Source organism: Chlorocebus sabaeus, chromosome 10 (assembly GCF_047675955.1).
Source record: "Chlorocebus sabaeus isolate Y175 chromosome 10, mChlSab1.0.hap1, whole genome shotgun sequence".
NCBI lineage: Eukaryota > Metazoa > Chordata > Mammalia > Primates > Cercopithecidae > Chlorocebus > Chlorocebus sabaeus.
The window spans coordinates 41,920,158-41,942,808 of NC_132913.1; the positions used below are offsets into that span (position 1 = coordinate 41,920,158).

At 40.4% G+C, this 22,651-nt stretch overlaps 2 protein-coding genes across 4 annotated transcripts in view; one reads left to right on the plus strand and one right to left on the minus strand.

The window, feature by feature from the left end:
- Positions 1-11,538: 11,538 nt before the first annotated feature.
- LOC140712569 (uncharacterized) lies at positions 11,539-19,752 on the minus strand. 2 transcript variants are annotated; one of them, XR_012094189.1, is made up of 3 exons: positions 19,178-19,752; positions 18,103-18,252; positions 11,539-12,699 (listed from the first exon to the last, which is right to left on the minus strand). XR_012094189.1 is itself a non-coding variant. In XM_073019697.1 (2 exons), the coding sequence occupies exons 1-2, from the start codon at positions 19,694-19,696 to the stop codon at positions 18,154-18,156; spliced, it is 618 nt and encodes a 205-aa protein (XP_072875798.1). In that variant the 5' UTR covers positions 19,697-19,752; the 3' UTR covers positions 11,539-18,153. The 2 variants fall into 2 exon arrangements, 1 of the variants encoding a protein (XP_072875798.1); XM_073019697.1 differs by having other exon boundaries at positions 11,539-18,252.
- A 52-nt stretch (positions 19,753-19,804) lies between these two features.
- KCNJ3 (potassium inwardly rectifying channel subfamily J member 3) overlaps positions 19,805-22,651 on the plus strand; it is a 158,091-nt gene continuing 155,244 nt past the window's right edge. The window contains exon 1 of one of the 2 annotated variants that reach the window (XM_007964991.3): positions 19,805-20,991. In XM_007964991.3, the coding sequence (XP_007963182.1) occupies positions 20,290-20,991 (702 nt within the window). In that variant the 5' untranslated portion in view covers positions 19,805-20,289. The remainder of the gene's footprint in view (positions 20,992-22,651) is intronic. The other variant, XM_007964990.3, reaches the window with a different exon arrangement.

Consider the following 22,651-nt stretch of genomic DNA (forward strand, 5'->3'; position numbering starts at 1 on the left):
AGAAATTTAAGTGTAAATTTAGTTCAAAACATCCTCATAGAAACATCCAAAAAATATCTGACCAAATATCTGAACACTGTGGCCCAGGCAAGGTGACACATAAAATTAACAATCATAGCCAGTTTGTCCTCTTTCCTCCATGTAGCCTTTAAATAGACTGTTATCTGTGAATGCATATCAAGACATTTGTACAACCAACACAGATTGATGGAATCAGGACTTGCCTCTTTTAATGAGGACAACAAATCATTTTCCACCTAGGAAAAGTTGAGAATAGTTTATATTTGTTCTGAAAGAAAAAAAATCATAGATATAATTATTTCCTTGGAATGTTTGCTTTACTATGTACAGAGTCACAATCCATTTATCTGCTTTCTGTTGTCAGCATTGCCCTGGGTTCTCAAGGACTTAAATGTACATTTTCATTAAAAGTGAGAATATAATCCAAAAGCAATATTACATGACTATTTATTTAATTTATTATTGTTGTTGTTGTGTGGAATAGGGCATCATCCATAATGTTTGCTTGGAATGCCATTGGAAAAATAACCTTGCCTAAGCTGCTTTCACTTCCCTTGCATAATATCGGAAATTTAATTAGAATAAAATTGTATACTTGGGTCATATGATATATTATCCTGAAGAATAAAGATATACATGAGAGGAAGCTGTCTTCATTACCTTCATACAGTGAATCTGTGTATTTGTTTATAAAAGCATTTCCAAAGTCATTTTGTTAGAGCACTACTCATTTCAAAAACTCATTCAGTAGTCAAAAAGTTCATTTCATATTTTATGCTACATTGCTTTTTTAAAGAGTCATAATGTGCATTAAAGAATATTAATGATTTTGGGAAGTACTCCAGTTTAAAATATGTTTTATTTATTTTCCAAAAATGCCTCAGAGTTGTTTGTCTATAAAGCCACAATTTTATACTACATTATTTAACATACTTGTTGCATATATTTTGGAAAATGCTGATTTAACAGATCCTGTCTTTAATTATTAATTCATTCAACAATAGCCTTTTTTGAACACCTACACAGCTCTAGGCAATGTATTACACTCTGAGACATAAAACTGTGAATAACATAGAGTTTCTACTGTGAGAGAACCCACAGTTTGGAATTTTTGGACACATACATGGATAAATTGTGAAACTATGACCTAGATGTTTAAGAGAAGCCCAAACAGTGTGGTATAAGGGTTTGAGGTTATGTATTTGTCTTTTAGGTAAACATGAGGTTAAAGTATTGTTTCAAAAACTAAAGTCTTGCGATGAGGAATGGAAACAAGAAGAGGTTTCAAAGCAGGATAGGGGCAAGATCAATTAAAAATGCTTTCGGGAAGATAATTTGGCAGGAATCTGGTGGAGAGCTGTAGTTGGGAGGGCCTGGTGTGAGAAAGAACAGATGGAAAGCTATTGCAATATTTCAGATAAGTGATCCTGAGTTTCTGAACTAAGGCATTTGCAGTGGAATTGAAGACAGGCCAGATTTTAGAGACATTCCGAGAAAGAACTGACAAGAGAAATTGACTTGTTGAATATGGGGAAGGAAGGTAGGAAGAAAGGGGTGTCAAAGATATTACTCTAAAATTTCTACCTTATATTTCTACATGGATGTTAATTCCAATACTTTGCGAGACAGGAAGGGACAATGATATATCCTCGAAAAGGAAGTATTGATTTCAGTTTCGAATTCACAGAGTTTGATATTCCTGTAATGAAAAAAGATGGGCATATCCAGTTAGAGATAGAAATATTGATATGGAACTCAAAAAAGATCAGAATTGGCAAAATTGATTTGGAGCTCTTTAGCCTATAGATAGTTAATTCTGGAGTGTGGCATCAAGAACATTAAGAGAGCATACAGAGTGAGGGAGAAACAGAAACAAGACAGGGATCTGGTTAGGACTAACATGTATAGTACAAACTACTGAGGAGAAGTCCTTGAAGGAGACCAAGATAAAGCAATTCAAAAACATACAAGAGGAACAAGGAGAGAAATAGTATTCTGGATGATAGTGAAAAAAAAAAAAAAAACTTTCAAGAAGTACATCTAAGCATCCCTTAGTGAAGCACAGAGATTGTATTTCTCTTCTCATTTTCTTTTGGATTCTCTTCTGTTGCTGGTGTCCTTAGAAGCTCTTCTTTGGAGATATTAAACATGCATCAATTTACCAATTGCAAATTGCAAAGGTGCAATTAAACAATGCACCCTTTTTAATAGTTTCATTTTTCTAAATGTAAATATTTAACTATTGGCATTTATTCTGAATATAATGTCACATATACTTTTAAGTTAATGCCCTACTCCAATCCAAATTCAATTTATCTGTCTCAGACAGGCATCACTTTACAATGGTTCTGCCTCAACTGTTCTGTTGCACGTGTTTTACTTGTTTTGGCCCCAGTGACTACTGTCAGGACCCACTGGGGGTAGCCTATGGCCAACTTCCCAATACAGGACTCCTGCCTCCTACTCTAAGGCTTCCCTATTGATGTAGAGAAGTGAGAGGTCACCATTTCTCTTTCTGTAACAATGTGTTTGGCAGAGGTAGGGGTTTGGATTGATTAATCTCCTTTGGGCACACTGTGGACTAATCCGGGACAGACAGCAGGCCTAAAGATTAATTCTTCTGCTTTCTGACCCCAGGTAGAGTGTGGTGAGAAGCAGTTGCTTTTATAGCCTCTTAGAAAGTGGTCTTCCAAGGTGGAGCAGTCAGTCAACTCAGTCATTCATTCTTGCTCCCTCTATTGGTTTTTCTCTTTCTTTGCCTCATTCCCCTTCCCTTCACTCTTACTGTCTTGGATTATGCTCTTTAATAAAGGGGTATTGTATAAGTCTTTGCCTTAGGACCTGCATTCCATGGATCCAAACCTAACATTACTCATCAACAGCAACAGCATCAGTATTTATTAGGAACCTGTTCTTTTCTCACTAGTTTGTAATTTATTTATACCATAATAGGTTATTAGGTGGGTTTCTGGGTGTGTAATCTGTTCAGCTGACATTTCTTTAGTTAGCTTATTTTGGTTACATAACACATTTTAATATCATACAGATCATTTCTGTCTACAGAATAGAAAGGGGGAGAAAGGTTTCCTCAATCCACTTAGTGTCTCTGGGTATGCCTGAAAGTAAAACTGAAAAAGTCATAGTAAAGAGAAACGCATATACATTGATTTATTAAAAGTTTTATGTGACACAAGAACATTTGGAAATAAAGACTCAAAGACTCAGGGAAATACATGTATTTGTATGCTAAGTTTGATGAAAGTCATGGGACATGGATAGTTATGAAGAAATAGGATTACACAAAAAGGGATATGGTTTAATGATAATAAACTGGGAGTACTCAGCAGGATCTGTTTGTTCAGACCTTTTTTTTTTTTTTTTTTTTTTTTGAGATGGAGTCTCACTCTGTCACCCAGGCTGGAGTGCAGTGGCACGATCTCTGCTCACTGCAAGCTCTGCTCTCTGGTTCACACCATTCTCCTCCCTCAGATTCCTGAGTAGCTGGGACTACAGGCACCCGCCAACATGCCTGGATAATTTTTTGTATATTTAATAGAGACAGGGTTTCACTGTGTTAGCCAGGATGGTCTTGATCTCCTGACCTCGTGATCTACTTGTCTCGGCCTTCCAACGTGCTGGGATTACAGGTGTGAGCCACTGCGCCTGGCTGGTTCAGGTTTTTTCTGCATCTCTGTGTGCCATTCCTTCCCCTTGGGTATGGAGTAGGACATCTGTCATATGAGGGTCTTCAAGGGATAAGAGATGGAAGAAGTCAGACAGTGACCTTTTTAGGTTTTATGGCTTGGTCAGGGTAGAAGAATTCTAGTTTCTGTGACCCACTTCAGAGGGCCTAGAGAGACACCTTCCTGCTTCTGTGGTTTTCTTATTTTTTTCAGTTGAAAACAGTATTCTAAAATGCCATAATTTAGGGTATCATGTTCTGAGCTATTACTATTTTCCAAATATTCTTACTTCATCCCATCATATTGTGTTATCATCCCATCATATTGTGTTATCATACTGATCATTTATTAACATGATCAATATATGTGCCATGGTTTCAATGTGTCATCCAAAGTTTATGTGTTGGAAACTTAATCCCTGATGCGACAGTGTTGGGAGGTAGATCCAACAGGAGGTGATTGAGTCATTAATCTATTAATATGCTCTGCCCTCACTAATGGATTAATGTTATCTCAGGAGTGGGTTAGTTATCAGAAGAGTGGGTTTGTTGACCTCTCTTACCCATCCACCATCTGCTATGGGAGATGAAGCATGTAGGCCCTCACCAAGTGCTGATGCCATGGTCTTGGATTTCTCAGCCAAATAAACTTCTATTGTTTATAAATTGACAAATCTGTGCTATTCTATTATAGCAACACAAAGTGGGCTAAGACAATATGTGACCAATATAATGATTATATGAATATAATGTGATAAATATATAAAGTGATTAATGGGTAATATTATCATTATATCTGCGTTTCATTCAACATGGACCTCAAAAGTCATGAACAATGTGACAAAGTCCCTACACTTCTAAAATTAGGTGCTAGAAGTCTTTAAGACATATTCAGAGATTGTGAAATTGGCTCAGTCAACATTGTCCCATTAGCCATTTCCAGCTGAATATAAGAAAACAAAGAATTATCTGAGATTAAAAATTCTGTAGGGAGAATTGTTTTGTAAAGAGTTGACAGAGTATGATATGACCTCCTCTCAACTGCCCATGGGAGGAAGAAGAAGAGAAAGCCAAATGGAAAAAAATTCAAGATAATACTCTGGAGCTGTTAATATGGGTCCACTGGAGCTTGAAGACCACTGAAACAAGGACTTGCATCACACTTGCAAAGTGTAAAAAGGAGGGGCTATGCCTGAGTGGAGTACTGAGGAAGCCTGGGAAAAGGGCTTTCATGTGGAGCAAGCTATGCTTGTTTGGGCAAAGCATTTCGGGGGATGCAGCTGGCTCTGAGACTTTTCATAAAGGACCCCAAGGATTCTCTTGAATGGAGAGCAGGAGTTGTACTGGCAAAGGCAAGAAGCCAAGGGAGGAGTCACAGGCAGCTAGCATGTCCCACCTGCAATTGGAAGGTAACATTAGGGAACTCTACAGTACTCAAACAAACAAACAAACAAAAAAACAAAAAAAAACACCTACTCAAAATATTTTCAAAATGGAAAATCTTCCATCAAAGAGGCTAATGCCTGTAAGGTTCAAGTCCTTTTAATTCTCTGCCACTTCATGAATATGAGGGACCTAGATGCAGGCTCTGGTGCATACTAGCAGAAGGGCACATTGCAGCCACTCAGGGAGAATTAGGTGGCTCAAAGGGAGGCACTGCCTGAACCAGCCCCTGACGGTTGCATCTGGAACACATCTGGGACACAGTTTTCTCTGCCCAAAGTTCCAGCTCTGATGAGTAAGATTGTCTTATTATATATGTGGCTCCCTCTCGACGAAGACAAATCTAGTCCCATGAACACAAGGTCAGGGCAGAAACCAGCTCTCTGCCACCTTATGAACCCAGAACACCAAGCTCCTAGTGTCCCATCTGTCATCCACGTGGGGCCACAACCTTTGACAAACCAAGGCTATGGCCTCTTAGCCATTACTAAGGAGAGCAACTCCCAGTGATTTAAAGATGTATTATCCATCTAACCAGAGCTGCCCTCAGTGATTCTACAGTAATTTCTCATCTTTATTTGCCTGTAACATTGTGCCAGGTTTTTTTTCCCTACCAAAGAGAGGGGGAAATCTACACATTCACTCTCTTGTTAGGCAACTGGGAGGGAAGGGCACCCGCTATGTGTGAACTGCAGTGGATCATGGCTCTCTACTTAGCAAAATGTGAAGTGACTGAAAAATTTCAAAAGGGGCAATGATAGGATGTGACAATGAGTAGAGGAGGAATGTAAACATTTCTTTTCTCGAAATTTAAGAGAGTAAAAGTTATGCAATTCCATTCTATATTACTAAGCTCCTTTTCATTGCCACTTGATCCCAACATTTTATTTTTTAATTAATGTAACTTCCACTGTCCATCACTTTTTTTTTTAATCTTCTGGTGGTCACACATTATTGTTAATATATAAGTTGATGTCTGGTCCAGTAACATAACCTTTTTTTCACTTTTTTCCTGTTCTGCCCACTAAGGGAAGGGAATATACCACACAGAGAAGAAACCTCTGTATGCTTCCAGTTCTCTGGCTTCTCTTGGGTCCTGCCTGAGGAATTAAGTGTGGAGCTACCTTTACTGGGCATCACATGCTCCAGATGTGATAATATCCCCGCTCCCACTCTTACCATTTTGAAACTGAAATCAAGTGCATTCCATCACATAGCAGCTGGGCTAGGCATATTTTGGGTATTCCAAATGCTCAGACACCCAGGTTTTTTTTTTTTTTTTCTAAAAAAAAAAACCAACCCTTTCCTCTGCACTGCTATACTTTTCCACAGGGGAACCAACACATGCTGCTTATGCTCAACCTTTGTCTTTTTTTTTTTTTTTTTTTTTTTTTTTTTTACAGAAATCTTAATGAAACATTTCCCTTTTTATTTAGAATCCCACCAATCCTTCGAATATCTGCACATTTGCAAGACTCATGTATCATATTAGACCATTACTGCCTAGATGACAGATATTTCAAACTACAAGTAACAAAAAATAAAACAAGTAACACGAGGCGCTTCCCTGTGTGATTAGACTTTGTTACTAGCTTCTCTGCTTTATTCTCTCTTCCCTTCAAGGGGATGAGTTAGGTCTTTCATGAGATTTTCAAGTCCCTCAAGGAATTCACTTTTGCAGTCTGCCTCATCATTCATCCAAATTTGAGAGAATCCCGTAAGTGAGCAGAGTTTGGGATGAAGTTGGCATCTCTCCCTCAACCCAATCCCACTTCCATTCCACCTACTGAATTCTAGAAAATGACAAAGGATGAACTTTGTCCCTCAGAACCCTTTAGTTTCTTAAAGCTTTCCCTTGGGGCCACCATGAGAAAGGAGAAAGGGTCCAAGTTGGTGGCGTTTTGTGCCCCAGCTTCAACAACAGTAGCTCTGCTTCTATCTGTTTTATTTTTTCTCCCTCATGAGCCTCCTTTATAAGGAAGAGTTCCAAGAATTTTATTATTTCCCAATCCTGAATCAGTGCTAAAAAGTGGTCAGAGTGATAAGTTATTCAACATTGATAGCTATTAGCTGTAACTGGTATTAGTGTAGTCAATCCTAACTTTTTGCAAATAGATGGTGACTATCAGGCAATTCAGGAGAACATACTTTCAGGGTAAAATTTGTCTTCTCCCTAAACTTTCATTATTAACAGTGGCATAAAACTAACATTACTTTGAAGTGTCCTTGCCTTTTGATATGGTTTGGCTCTGTGTCCCCACCCAAATCTCATCTCAAATTGTAATCCTCACATGTAGAGGGATGGAACTGGTGGGAGTTGATTGGATCATAGGGGCAGTTTCCCCCATGCTGATCTCATGATAGTGAGGGAGTTCTCATGGTATCTGATAATTTACATGTGGCAGTTTCCCCTGCACAGTTTCTCTTTCTCTCCTGCCCCCTTGTGAAGAAAGTGCTTGCTTCTGCTTCTGCTTTAATTCAGGAAACCAGAATTAAGTTTCCTGAGGCTTCCCCAGCCATACAGAACTATGAGTCAGTTAAACCTCACTTTTTAAATAAATTCCTCAGTCTCTGGTAGTTCCTTATAGCAGTGTGAAACGGACTAATACACTTTTGAAAATTAAATTCTCTTGCCCTAAAATATGTGTATAAAGATTTTTCTCAGGAGATTGAATATATTTATCACTGCTACAGTCTTTGCTTTGTTGAGGCATACACTACAGTTAGTTTTTCATACTGTTTGAAAGGCATGTAGAATTGAAGTATCGTGACACTTTTTATAGTACAGCTATTTTGCCTCTAAATAGTGCCAATTTAAATGTGCATTATTATCTTTGGTGGTCTTAGTTTCTAAAGTCATTATTTGAAATACTCTGTGAGTGTTGCTAGATTGTTACCTGCATAGTTATTTTAATAGCCTGGTCACCTTTATCTCTTAATTTCAAAATGTTTTTCCTATTGTGTTATTTTGTAACCTACATAGAGCACAGTGAAAGGTTAATGGTGAAAAAGTTGATGTGGTACAGTGCCTGGTCTCTGGCTTGGTGAGCAAAATATTTCTAAATGAATCAACCAACCAATCAACAACCAACAACCAAAACCCTGAAATCAATTTATAAAGCAAGAGTCATCTGGGAATCCCCTTGTCTCTTAGAGAACTGTTCCAACTCGACTTGAACCTACGGCCTAATCCAATCTAAGACCCTCAAAGAGAGGTATTTGAGTTTTTAGGGTTTATTTCCTCCTGTGACTCCTTACCTTTAAGCTGTTGTACCTATAAATACTGCCTTAGCTTTGCCTCATATCAGGGTGAATGTGAAGTCTAGGTAATTCATTGGCTTCAGAAAAATCATGAGACAGTTTAGCTTTGTGAATATTGAAGACTATCATGAGAGAGAGTCACCTACCAGAGTGACAGGCCTCTGCTCCTAGTGCTGACACCTCTTCCAACTCTTCCTCTCTTCCTCTTATCCTTCTTCCTCTCAGAAGTAAAAGGCAGCTCTTCAGGTCTCCCCCTGAGACAGTTCCATCCGCTGTCAAATGTCCCAGAGTCTGACAGGCTCACTTCATTTTTTTTTTTTTTTTTTTTTTTTTGAGACAGAGTTTCACTCTGTTGCCCAGGCTGGAGTGCAATGGCGTGATCTCAGCTCACTGCAACCTCCGCCTCCTGGTTCAAGTGATTCTCCTGCCTCAGCCTCCTGAGTAGCTGGGATTACAGGTGGCCACCACCACAACTAACTTTTGTACTTTATAGTAGAGACGGGGTTTCATCATGTTGGCCATCTGGTCTCAATTTCCTGACCTCAGGTGATCTGCCCACCTTGCCCTCCCAAAGTGCTGGGATTACAGGCGTGAGTCACCACGCCTGGCCAGGCTCACTTCTTAAGTGTTCTGGTGAACAAGTCTTTCACCATTTCATTACAGGAAAAACTTAAGGAAAGTTTTGTTTTATTTTGCTTCTTGTAGTACTTTTGTAGTTGTTGAGAGTTGGAGGGGGTGACAGTTTTGCTGGGTTGCTAAGCCACTTCTTTATATAAAGGAAAGGATTTCCTAAGTTGTGGAATATGGTCATAAGTGGATTTTCCCTTTCATTAATATGCAAAAATATCATGAATAAGAATGAATTAATGTATCTATTAAACCAGAGATAGTAAATCAGAGTAGTGGAATTTCAGATACAGCTAACATTTAAAAAGTAACAGGAAAATAGGAAAACGTAAAGAGAAAAAGCAAGCACATTCTTATTTCTGTTGAGTTGAGCTGAAAAACATAGTTTGCAGTTTATAAATCTAGAATGTTATAAAGAAGGGAGGACACAGAACTCTTTTGAACTTAGTTATTGCTCTAATTTCACTTTATTTCTATAGCTACAAAATCATCTGTAGGCTTATTAGCAAATTAGAAGTTCTCCATGTGGATTTTATTTTCAAGTAATGATAATTTTAGAATGTGTTTTCACGTATCTTGAAAATACTGTGTGACAGATCTTAGGCACTATGCTTTATGTAGATTTTCTCATTTAATCCTTTTATCAAACTACCTCACAGAGGCAGGTGCTATTTCTATTTCATTTTAACAGTGAGAAAATACAAGAACAGCAAAGTTAGTCATTTGCCTAAGTACACACAGCCAGAAAGTGCAAAGCAAGGATTTACACTCCAATAATCTCAGGGTAGTATCAAAGGTCATTTTTAAGAAGATCTTGAAGTTCACACTGATTAAGATGACTTTGAATTGTGTTTTGAGCATCAAGTGTTTTAGTATGATTAACAGAGTGGAAGGTTATCCCAAATAAAATAATACCTTTTAATTAATTATACCTTAACAATTTAAAATGTCTGATAACAAACTTATAATTACCTTACAAATTTTACTGATGGAGTTGATAGAGTATTTTCAAAATGCATGCTTTTGTTCCATTGATTAGTGCTACATCTCTTATTACTCATTAGTAGATTTGGAACAGGAAGCAATATAGAATTAGAACAACTAAGGTGTTAACTATCTTATTCACGTTGTGTACATTTTGCTGAGACATTATCATCCCAGACTACGTTAATAATTGCAGTACCCTTAAAAAATGAAGACTCCAAATTCAATCCCAGAAGCAAGAACACTGGGAAACAATGACAAATTAAAGAAGAAAAAGAAATGACACTTCTCTTTCAGTGTGAGTATCTACATAGTAGCAGAGATTCAGAAATGCATGGTAATTAGGAAATATCCTGCATTAAATTGTTTAGGCAATATTCCTTCAGGAGAATCACAGTAGTATTTACTGTGATGGCTATTGCAGACATATCTAATTTAATAGCACAGTTTAAATGAATTCTGATAACTAGTTTGTACTTCATCTATGTTACCTACAACAATTGGTATGCAACCTTTCACAGACATAGAGGCAGCCTTGTCATTTATTGGTGTTGTCAAGAAGCATAAATAATCACTAGGTGACATTTTGACACGAGGGTTTATTTAGTGATGTTTGCATCTTGACATTGACAGAATATGTGAGGACATTTTATCAGCAGCACCTCCAGCCTCACAGAATGCAAAAAAGAATGTGCACTTTACTGATAACTGAAAGCGAGATTTGACCTCCCTCTCCCAACTTCCTTATGTTTTCCTCCACATTTCTCTAATCGTTACATCCCCATTCTTTGCTTTTATTAAAAACAACTTGCTAATAGAACCTTCCTTGTATCCAGGAAGTTAATTCATTATTTGGTAATTTCATGACATATTTTTATTCACTTTTTGACGTCTGTTTGTAACATTAACTACACAGAATGTTAATGTTAAACAATAGGTATCTCCTTAATATTATGTGTCTGATACAGTGCTAACATCCATTCACCCTCTTTAATAGGGAAATTTGTGTATTTTCAAAATTCTGTCAATCATCTTTGTTGTGTTTGGCGAATAGATTTTCCAATTAGTAGATAGAGATGAGAGAAGGAAAAAGAGTAGCTTTTGAAAATCATTACATTTTATATTTTAATTGGCTATTTGAATACCAAGATGTTTCTAGAGTCACATCACCTATGTGGTAATAATAAATAGGTAGATGCAGGCCGGGCGCGGTGGCTCAAGCCTGTAATCCCAGCACTTTGGGAGGCCGAGACGGGCGGATCACGAGGTCAGGAGATCGAGACCATCCTGGCTAACACGGTGAAACCCCGTCTCTACTAAAAATACAAAAAACTAGCCGGGCGAGGTGGCGGGCGCCTGTAGTCCCAGCTACTCCGGAGGCTGAGGCAGGAGAATGGCGTAAACCCGGGAGGTGGAGCTTGCAGTGAGCTGAGATCTGGCCACTGCAGTCCAGCCCGGGCTACAGAGCAAGACTCCGTCTCAAAAAAAAAAAAAAAATAAATAAATAAATAAATAAATAGGTAGATGCTCCCTATGAATGAATTGAATACAATTTTTATTTTCAGATTAGTTTTAAATAATAATTGTTAATTACTCAAATGGAAATTTGAGTTACAAGCATGCATCTTGTAGGGTGGAGGAAAGACCATGTAACAAGGAAGTAGAGAATTTTAATACATTCCCACTCTACCAATAAAATCATCCCCAGGTCCTCTTCCGTTATTTCCAGGAAAATCATGAAGATGATTTGAGGCTGGGTAATCATGAAAGTGGGTGAGTTTTAGTGGCCATTTTGTAGGGTAAACTCAAAACAGTTCTTTCCTCAAATGAAAATATTTTAAAGTTCCCTTGAGTAAAAACTGGGAGAAATTCTACAAATGAGTGTGTAAAAATGACATTCTAGTTTCTAGCATTTTTTTTTCTGTAGTTGTTTTTTACCCACTATCTAGAGATCTAAATAATCATATTATATAGAGCAGGTGACCAGCATGACTGAACCCGGCTTGGCTCTGTATCTTTGTGGACACACAGTGATGTGGTCTTCCTCCAGCTTAATGGTAGCCTTTGTGAGAATTTTGATTTTTGTGTTCTTCCTTCCTCCTGGGAAGTATGATGCATAGTGGTGAGAATTATAAAGACAGAACTTCTACACACACACACACAAAAAGCAGAAATATTACCAACGGAAGAAGTTTAAACATTTATGGTCTTTACAATTCAGCCGCTCCAGACTCCCCCATCCATGTTCGTTATTTATGCCTGCATGGGTGGTGGCACTGGATGAAACTGCAGTCACTGTACAGTGTGTCCTGCTTTTCCCAGTTGCTTTTCCACTGAGGGGAAGATTCTCCCATGAATGAAAGTTTATATCCACACGTTGGACTCTTGCGATCTGTGAGAGAGCAGGGAACCAGGGTTTAATTTCAGCTGTTCCTGCTGCCAAAGAATGAGGGCTCTCAGGAGTGAGGAAGGAAGATTGATGGTGTTTCTGTGTGTGACATTTCCCAGGGAAGCTCCTCTGCTAACAGGCATGCCGTTCCCATTGATCAGTTTCTTAATACTAGCTGTGTTGTCAGAATCACCAATGGAGCTTCTGAAAAATACCGATGCCTTGGTCCTCCCCCAGATGTATAATTGATTGGGAGTGGAGTCCTGAGGTGATTCCAATGCATGGCTAAAAACTATAAACACAGCAATTTAATTTCAGAAAATTCATTTCACCATTCTCCCTTTATGTTCACCATTCTGTTTACCACTCTAACCTGTATTACCTGCCATTAAATGTTTGAGTTCTATTCCCTACCCCTTTGTCACTGAGGGTCTTTCCTGCCTTTCTGGCTTCTCCCTTATTCCCCGTACATCCTATTGTCCAACTATTCTGTTTCTCCCTTCTCCGCCTCCGTACTGGAGGATGCTAGAGGAAGTTACATAGATACATGTATATCTTTTAGCCAATTATAAGCAAAACAAAGATGAGCATGGATGGCTATGGGTTATGCCCTATACCTCTGTCACCCTTCACTCCACAAAATGGAATTCATGTGATTGCACCGAAACTAAAATCTAATGCATACATTCATAATCAGCTGATTAGATTATAGAAACATTTCTGGATATTCGTAACAAAACTTCTGAAGAGATACCCGTAAGTTCCATTTCTCTACTCTGTCTGGCAGCCATGGAGATATGCCACTGGATCTTCCTTCAGGAAGAGCTTGCCCTTCAGCTGGAGGCCATGCAGTTAGCTCACGGCCTCCAGCTACAGCACCCTTCCAGATCTGAAGTAGCATTCAGCTGAAGACAAGGACTGACAAGGGCAGCTCCCAGACACTGACAACTCGGTGGGCCATTAGGACCAGGCCATCTTTTCCCAATGTGGTACTCTTCTAACGGGCAAGCTGGGCTCGGGAGCCCCCGATTGAGTTAGCCAAGACTTTATCTGACTTACATCTGATTTACATCATAGTCTGGGTCCCTCTCTACTCAATTCTTCCTACACCTCTCCATCTTTCCTTTCATGGGTGTCTGCATCAGAGTTGAAGGCTGTCTCTGCTTCATTTTCTTTTTTCCCCTTTTATCTTTCTTAGGCATTGAACCCTGAGAAATTTCCCCTCTTAGCTTTCTCTCAGCATCTGCTTCCCAGATAAGCTGTGTTGACATTATTATCTGCCTTAATATTTTTAAACATTGTTTAAAAGTTGTATTACTGTTTTCCAATTATTGAAAAATAATTTCAATCTTTTCTGTATATATATATATACACACACAGAAAATTAGAGTGAAAACTTTACCACCTCTAAAATCTACTGTTTGTATTTTTCTCCCAGAATTTTATTACATGTTTGAAAGGTTCTATAATGTGGTTACAAATTATTTCTTATTTTATTCTAATTGTGTAAAAATCTTACCTCTTAAAAATGTTGTCATTAAAAATCCATTTTCAGAGTTCTAAAATTAAGTAGTCTGAGCAGAGAGAATTTAATGTTGAACCAAATGTAAGTGATTCCAGTTTGATAGGTTTGGAAAACTCCCATTAGACAGAGCCATATTTCCTGAAGGGACTTACTAGTTCCTCTGACTGCAAATAAAGCAGTCCTCTTCCTTTAGGTACTTACCACATTGTATTGATTATTATTATTTTCATTATTATTTTGAAAAAATACATGTTGTCATAATATATTTTGTGGCATAATTTCTTCCTTTCTGATCTGCACAAACCTTGGCATAGTGCTAGATACATGGTTTGTGCACATTAAGTGTTTATTGTACTGAATTAGGCAAAATTCTTACAGATGTTTTGACATTTGCAACTTCATTGGTGTTCTCAGGGGAGACATCCTCGGTATAACTTCCATGTACATATGAGAATAGGAAATTGTTATTTTTCTGTGAAGCCCTGCCAGAAAAACTTTAGGTCTGATAAAAGTTATTTCTTTTTAAACAGATGTCGAGCTCTTGAAGACTTTAAAAGTCCTTATTCTTTCATAAATCAGAATACTCCAATGTACAGCTTTGCAGTAAAGAGAGGGTTTAAGTCAGGAAAACCTTGCTAAATAAATGGTCTACAAGTTAGAATGGCATATTGCCTTTCTCTGAATCCTCAGGCAGAGGCCAGGGTTTGGAGCCAAGATTAAAGGCTGGATGAGTCATCTGCCATGGTATGGCAATGCCTCTGTTCTCACGTCTGCGCAATCAAATCTCAAACTGATTTCTCCTTCTCGTTTTTTTCTTCTCTTTTTGGCAAGAGAGAAAATAACTTCAGCATTCTTTTTTAGGAGGGTAAAAAAAAGGAACACCATTCTATTTCCCAAAATTGCATATAGAATTTCAAAGAGTGACCTCTTCCCAGATATAGCAAAACTTATGGTGGCAATGGGAATGTGTCACCTTTTGAAGTATGAAAGCATTAGATCCCCAGGCCTGCCCATCTCTTCATTGTACTTTTGGAGAATGGTAGGATTAGGAGTAAAGGAGTATTAAATATAATATCATCTTCCCAGAGAGTAATTAATATTTCTGGCCATGCAGACTGTCACGTGGTATGTCACAGTGGCAATAAGTGAATGACGAGAAGACAGACTCCAGGGATACTGAGATGTTCAAAGCCTTGCTTTTGTCACAGTTGGCCGATTAAGTCATTTTTAGAATTTGGACTTCTCAGGGGCAGAGGTTTTTTCTTTCATATTAGATATACTCTTTTCCCCACACCATTCAGTTACATAATAGGATAAGTGCATGTACAAAGTCATGCCTTTTTAGTATAAAACACAGAATCATATTCATTTTTGAAGTTATAGTTATTCATGATATTACTAATTTTGGACACAGCAAATAAGACATTGCCAGAAGTACTTTCCAGGCAGAATAAATATGTAGCTTGCTCCTAGCCGAGTTTGTTAAATATAGCTTTGATCCCCCCACCCTCATGAACTGTATGGTAGTTTTCTCGTAATCTACCACCCTATCTTTAAATGTTAGACTCCAGATGATTTTGTATTCTGCAGTTACATTTTCCAGATCTTTCCTGGCTTTGTGACTTGGCCTGAAGTTGTATGCCTCTCTCTCCTTTGACCCATTCTGCTTGCAGTGTTTCACTTCAGTTCATCAGACAGCACCTGATTAGGAGGCCTTCTATCGTCCATTCCCCACACATCCGCCTGGCCTCTGCACCATGGGGCTGGCTGCCCTCCAGAAGCTCATCCTGGAAGCAGCTGCCCTCACAGGAAAAGATGAGTTTGGTTCATCTGTGAACATTTTCAAGGAGTTGGACTCAATGTCACAAATAGGTCAAAGCCTCAGTCACATTTAAAGTGTGACACAACGGCATCCTTAAAAATATTTAATTTCCCTGGCAGGACTGTGTCATTAAAAGAATAGAAATCTTGACAATAAGCAGATGTGTTTTGGAATTACTGCTTCACTGCCTTTCTATCTATATAATATAAATACTAACCTGTAAAGTTCTAAGCACATTACCTGGCACATTAAAGTAGGCTCTTAATAAATTTTGGTTCGCTCTAAAACTCTATCAAGTGTTTATCATGCACAAGGTCAGTTTGGATCATGGAATAACGGATGGTACCAAATTATTAAGAAGTCGATGCTCAGGGTGCTCAGAGGGAATCTTGGTAAATTCTAAGCTGAAATACAAGTTAGAATGTGAAAAATGCCACATTGCAAATCTAGGGAACTGAGAGTTCAGAGGAGGAATGTATTACTCTTAGTGAGAGTATAAGGAAAAACTTTATGACAGCAATAGCAATTGAAATAAAACATGAAGAAATCCTTCCCTTTCCTTACATACTAGTGTCTATTATTTGGACTTCGCAGGTGTAGAAAAAAGATATTCTAAGTGATGAGAAAAAAAGCGAGCAAATGAAGATAATAGAGGGCATGTTTGAGAAATACCTAATAGTGAAAGTTGGCTAGAGCAAAGTACCCATTAAAAGGAAGACAGGAGATAATTTGGAAAGCTAGATTACGCCATATGTTGGAGGATCTTAGATTTCACCTGCATGAGAAGCTAGGCCTATTAAGGAAGAAGACCTTTGCTATGAATCAGGAATCCTAGGTCTCTTTCTTACTCTGCCACTACCTGGTAAGGGACGGCAGAGCATCCAGGTTCTACAGTCATATTGTTCTGTGGTCAGATCTCAGTTTCCACTTAATCAACTCTGTGTCATTGAACAAGTTATTTTGCCTTTCTATCCCCAATTTCCTCACTTGTAAAATGAGAGGATTAGACCAGACCATGTCTCCTGAAGTATAAACTTATTTGTTTATAAATTTGGTTGCTAGAAAATGGCAAAGGTTTTTCATGAAAAAGTGTTTTTCAAAAAGTGGGAATGTTTTAAAATCTTCCAGATGAAATAACTGGAGAACTTTTATTTTCTATGGCAATGCTAAACATATGGTGTAAGGCGAGAGATCTAGTACTACTATCCCGGGCAGTCTGAAGGAGAGGAAAACTGAATAAAGGCAAGAAAGTTATTCAAGTTGGGCCTAACTTGAAATGAGAATTTGAAGAAGGATAATGATATTTTTTTTAAAGAGAGGGGAAATTATGAGAGATATTGCAGCAATAACAATAAAAAAAGACTTGGAAACTGATTATCATTTCTAAAGCTAATGAGCATAGGAAGTATTACTCTTTTTAAACAAAAACTTACATGTTTTTTATATTGTCATATAAGTGATCTGATTTAGTGATTACTTTTATTTAGTTCCATATTACTCAGAGAGTTTCAATGCATGTAGAGTTTCCAGTGATATAGATTGGCACGTTATTGATCTAATACATATTTATTGTGGACCTAGTATGTGATACTCTTCTAGGTGTTGGAGACATAGCAGAGAACAAGACAGACAAGGTCCTTCCTCTTGTACAGCTTACATTCTACAACTGATAATGGTGGAAGAGAAAGACAACAAACAAATGAAGAAAACAGTAGCTGTAAAAAAGAGCGTGATGAGGAAGATAGATAAGGTTGATGTGACGGGAATACCTGTGATGCTAGGGAAGGCTTCCCTGAGAAGGATGCATTTAGATTGAGAGTTGAATGAGTGAAGGAGAGAGCAACATGGAGCGGCAGAGCAAGAACTTTCCAGGTAGAGGGAACAGATCTAGTGCAAAGGTCCAGGGCTGGAGCTATGCTCTGGTGGGTATCAGGAATTGAAAGAAGCCAGGCTGCCAAGGGCATAATGAGCTTGGGAGAGAGTAGTCAGAGATGAGATGAGAATATAGGTGTTAGTTCACAGCATAAAGCTGATTTGTAATCTCTTCTTGGCCTCGTTGCAACTTTATAGTCCACTATACAACATTCTTCATAGCAGAAATTAAAAAACACATTTACTCTCTTTTTTCATACCAACACTAGGAAAATGTTCAAACTCCCAATTTTTCAGGGGAGAAAATTAGGTCTCAAAGTTGTTCAGCTACTTGCTCAAGGTCACACAGCTTGTAAATGGCACAGATGCGACTCAAATCAGGTCTTATGATTCTAGGACCAGAGAAGTTTCCACTTCCCACGGTGTCACTTTCCCTTCTTATGTAATCTTAAGAGAACAAACAGAGAGTTACTGACCTTTTATCAGCGAACTGGCAGGAGAAGCATCTGTAACTGAGGATAGATGTTTTAACCAAATAACAGTGAAAGAGTCCCCTGCTTATGGCTGACAACCTGACACGCACTTTCCTGCAGTTGGTTTATAAGTAGAGAGGTAGAGAGGAGTACCTATTGGCAGAGAATGCAGAGAGTAAATTATGTACTTATTTTCCTTTCCATGGGAAACTTATAGCAGCCTTTTGCTTTTATAATGCCATGATTTGATGAATTTCCAACAAAATCAACTTCATGTATCTGGGTTGACTGAAATATGCCATAAGATACCATGGCATTTTAAAGCAAACGTGAAATGTGGTAAACAAGCTGGTATTTACTCATGGGCACTCTATTAGCTATTTCTGCACTTTGCCCCTCCATTAAGTTAACTGCCAGGCTGAGGCCATTAAAATCCAGCCTTCTTCCTTCAATTACAGGCACACGTTAACTCTAGATATTCTGAGCCTTTCTAATAGAGCCATTTCCAGAAAGGATTTCTATTAGTGTCTCTCTTCTTTCTGTTCTCATCCTAAGGCCCCTCCTGCTTCCTGCAACTTTGAGTTCTGAATATGCCTACCTCAGAGCCAGTTGGGATCTCTGTTTATGATGCAACCCCAAATCCAGGCATCCGTTTAAACGAGTGCCCAGTTATAGAGACATATTGTACTTCTCTTCTTTCAGAGAGCAGCATTTGCTTTTTGCTGGGGGCTTTCTGACTGATGCAGGGGGCGAGGAAGGAGAGTTGGCGGGCGTTTGGGAGCAGATTTAGAGCCGCTTCTCATTGGAGGGTCTCGCTTTTCCTGAGCTGCCAGACACTGCAGGCTCAACTGAGGCTCGGAGGTGCAATTCAGGCTGGTGGAGCAGCGGGGGAAGGCAGGGACAGGCGGGGCTAGCGCAGCTCTGCAGCTGATCACACGCACCACCACACACACCACATTCCTGCTGCCCCAGCTTGCGCCTCGCATCTTCCACCCGGGGCCACCGAGGCGCTGAAAAGGAGTGGGGGACAGAAGAAGGAAGAGGCAGAGGAAAAGCTAGAGCGGCGCTACTGTTTAACCTGAAAGTCTGACCGGCAGCCCAAGGCTCGAACCCCGTCCAGCAGCACCGCTGTCGCCTGGAAGGAGGGCACAGCGCCAAGGAACCCACGAGCCCCCGCTCGAGTCATTCTGTGGTCTGTGCGCCAAGGATCTTTCTGGCAGGGACAGCGCGGTGCCCTCAGGGAGGTGCGGAGCTTGGGGGACCTGCATTGGCGCCCATCGTGGTACACCAGGAAAAGTGGGAACGAGGAAAACAGCCGTGAGCGCAGAGTGCGAGGCCAGGCTGCCGCTACCGCCCGCTGCGCCGCCTCCTGCCCTCTCCCGCTGGGTGAGTGCCCAGGCTTCGCGCACTGCCGTGTCTCAGCTGAGCGCGGGGGCGGCCTGCGGGCCCTTGAGGGTCCGCCGGAGGGCCCCGGTGGCGCCCGCGGAAACTCGGCGGTCGGGGGACGCCAGGCGGACAGGTCTCTGGAGTCCAGAACCCGGGAATCTGAGCCCGGAGGGCGCGGGTAGGGGGCGTTGCACCAGTACCCGGCAGACATGCCTTTGGGCGGGATTTTGGCTAAAAGATAGGAGACAGGTGCGCCGGGGGTGCGGGGAGCGGTCCCAGGGGGCGGGAGATTGGGGAGCGGCGGGGAGGGGGGAGGGTCTGGTCCAGGCAGGTAAAGGCAGCTTCTTAGTCAGCCAGCGAGTTGGCAGGTGGATTAGGGCTCGCTGGTCAACTCATTTATTTTAAGCAGCCAGTTTGGGGGTACTGCAGGATAATCAGGAGGGCCGTGGGGAGTCAAGAGGTGACCCGGGATGCCGGTGGTGGAGAAAGAAAAGAGGAGCCTCGGGAAGCTTGGAGGCAAAATTGCGCTTGGGTTCCTGGTCCTTGCATCCCTCCAGCCTTGAGTGCGGGAGAACACTTTTTTAAGACTCACCTTGGCAAGAAAGCCTCCGTCCTAGGGGAGAAGGAGAGGCGTCTTCTGCAGGGGGCAGAGACCGCAGCTACCTGCCGGGTGCGCCCCCCACCCAGGAGCGCTCGCTTCGCCCCCTTTCCTCCCCCGCCCCCACCTCTTTATTGGTGCTAGTTTGCAGCGCCCAGCTCCTGCGCCTTCGCTTTGCGTTTGAATCTGGCTCGCCCCTTCGTATTATGTCTGCACTCCGAAGGAAATTTGGGGACGATTACCAGGTAGTGACCACATCGTCCAGCGGCTCGGGCTTGCAGCCCCAGGGTCCAGGCCAGGACCCTCAGCAGCAGCTTGTGCCCAAGAAGAAGCGGCAGCGGTTCGTGGACAAGAACGGCCGGTGCAATGTACAGCACGGCAACCTGGGCAGCGAGACGAGCCGCTACCTCTCGGACCTCTTCACCACGCTGGTGGACCTCAAGTGGCGCTGGAACCTCTTCATCTTCATTCTCACCTACACCGTTGCCTGGCTCTTCATGGCATCCATGTGGTGGGTGATCGCCTACACTCGGGGCGACCTGAACAAAGCCCACGTCGGTAACTACACGCCTTGCGTGGCCAATGTCTATAACTTCCCTTCTGCCTTCCTCTTCTTCATTGAGACCGAGGCCACCATCGGCTATGGCTACCGATACATCACAGACAAGTGCCCCGAGGGCATCATCCTCTTCCTCTTCCAGTCCATCCTGGGCTCCATCGTGGACGCCTTCCTCATCGGCTGCATGTTCATCAAGATGTCCCAGCCCAAGAAGCGCGCCGAGACCCTCATGTTCAGCGAGCACGCGGTGATCTCCATGAGGGACGGAAAACTCACGCTTATGTTCCGGGTGGGCAACCTGCGCAACAGCCACATGGTCTCCGCGCAGATCCGCTGCAAGCTGCTCAAAGTAAGTGCTCCCCGCCCCTTCCCCACCGGGAGACCTGCGTCCCCCAAACCCGGGGAGTAACTCGTCTGAGAACCAGCCCGGGCCCCCTCCCCTGGTTCTACCTATCGCCACAGGTAAACTTCCTTTTGTGAGGTTGAGGGTTGGAGGACTGGGCAAAGAATGCGGTTGACAGTTCTGTTCCTTTTCCACTCACTCTCGTGCTCTTGTTTATATTCGTCATTTCGGATGTGCTTGTATCACTTACTGGACTAATAACACTTGAGGACTGGTGTTGGCTCCTGGAGCCATGAGGGCAATTAGTGCCCTGTTCCCCTTCCTATCTCTGTTGTTTCGCTCTCCAGAGCGATTTTATTTGTTGTCGACACACTACCTCATTCAATGTGGGGTACTAGAACTCAACTGAACAGCTGTTATTTTGAAGAATTAGGTGCTGAACTTGCCTCAACTTTCACGATGGGCTTTTCTTATTTATTTATTTATTTATTTATTTACCACCTAATAGTATTGGAGGCGGATTACTCCTCTAGACCCAATGACTTTAACTCTATGGTCATCTTTTTAAGAAACAGATACAGGAAGCAGATAATAAAGTGAAAGAAACCACACTTGGTTCTTTTAAATTTTTATTTTTACCAAATATTTTCTTAGAGAAGTATTCTTTGAAAGCTTGAGTGCTTTTCCTGTAGGGCCTCTTGTTAATTTTGTTCTTAATTGCCTGTTTCTATGAAGGCTTTGTCAATTACAGATTTCACTTGAAGCTTTCAGTATCCATTAAAGAAGATTGCTTCCTACCATCAACGGTGTAAATGCTAAAACAAATTGCACATGGAGTCATTATTAAAGCAAGGTCCGTCTAGTCGTTAGAGGGCACCACCACAAACAAGAGAAGTCCTTCTTAATCACTCATCCAATTAGAGTATGGGAAGGGAGACTTAAAGCCCAGTTGTTTGTCTCTGTGTGATTTACAATTCATTTTTTTCCCTAGAGGGATTTGTCTTAGTAGTTTTCAAATGTTCATAAATTGAAAAAGATGGCCTTAAATAAATAGTTCATACAATGAAAAATATTTATCTGAGGTTGTGTAGAGAACTGAAGCTAGATTCTGAATTTAGTATTAATAAAATGAAAATCTGATCAATATTTGAGATTTTGCCTTTGAAATTTCAATTTCCACTCTACAAGTACATATTGTTTTACACAGCCCCAACTTAATGTTGTAGTTAAAAGGGATCCAATGTGCTTTTAAAAAGTTTTACTCTTGTGTCATTTTCATTATTCATTTACAAGATGTTAACATAATTATCCTTGACCAAGTTGCTCAGTAAAGTGTTTAAATTAAAGCAGTTCACTTGTCCTGTCACTTCATATCATATACATATTTACTGTGTTACATACAGTAAATAAACTAAATGTTGTATATACCATGGTGGAAAATTATCAACCTGGTTCTGATGTAAGTGTTCATTAAGGTAACTATGAATAAATAATTTGAGTAGATCATATTCATATATAATTAATTTCAATGAACTGCATACAAAATTTTACTTAGTGTATTGTTATTGACCACTGTTTGAACCAAGCAGTTTGTCAGATCAAGCTGAGCAGTTGTGTTGTAGATATGTTATTACAATGGTAACTGTATGTGTCTGTATCTTTGCAT

Bases quoted from the DNA above. Each gene is read 5' to 3' on its own strand.
- LOC140712569 (XM_073019697.1), bottom strand. From the start codon at position 19,696: ATGTCTGCCGGGTACTGGTGCAACGCCCCCTACCCGCGCCCTCCGGGC. The intron at 18,253-19,177 runs GTTAAACAGTAG...CTCTGCCAATAG, and splicing joins GCTGCCGGTCAGACTTTCAG to GTACTCCTCTCTACCTCTCT.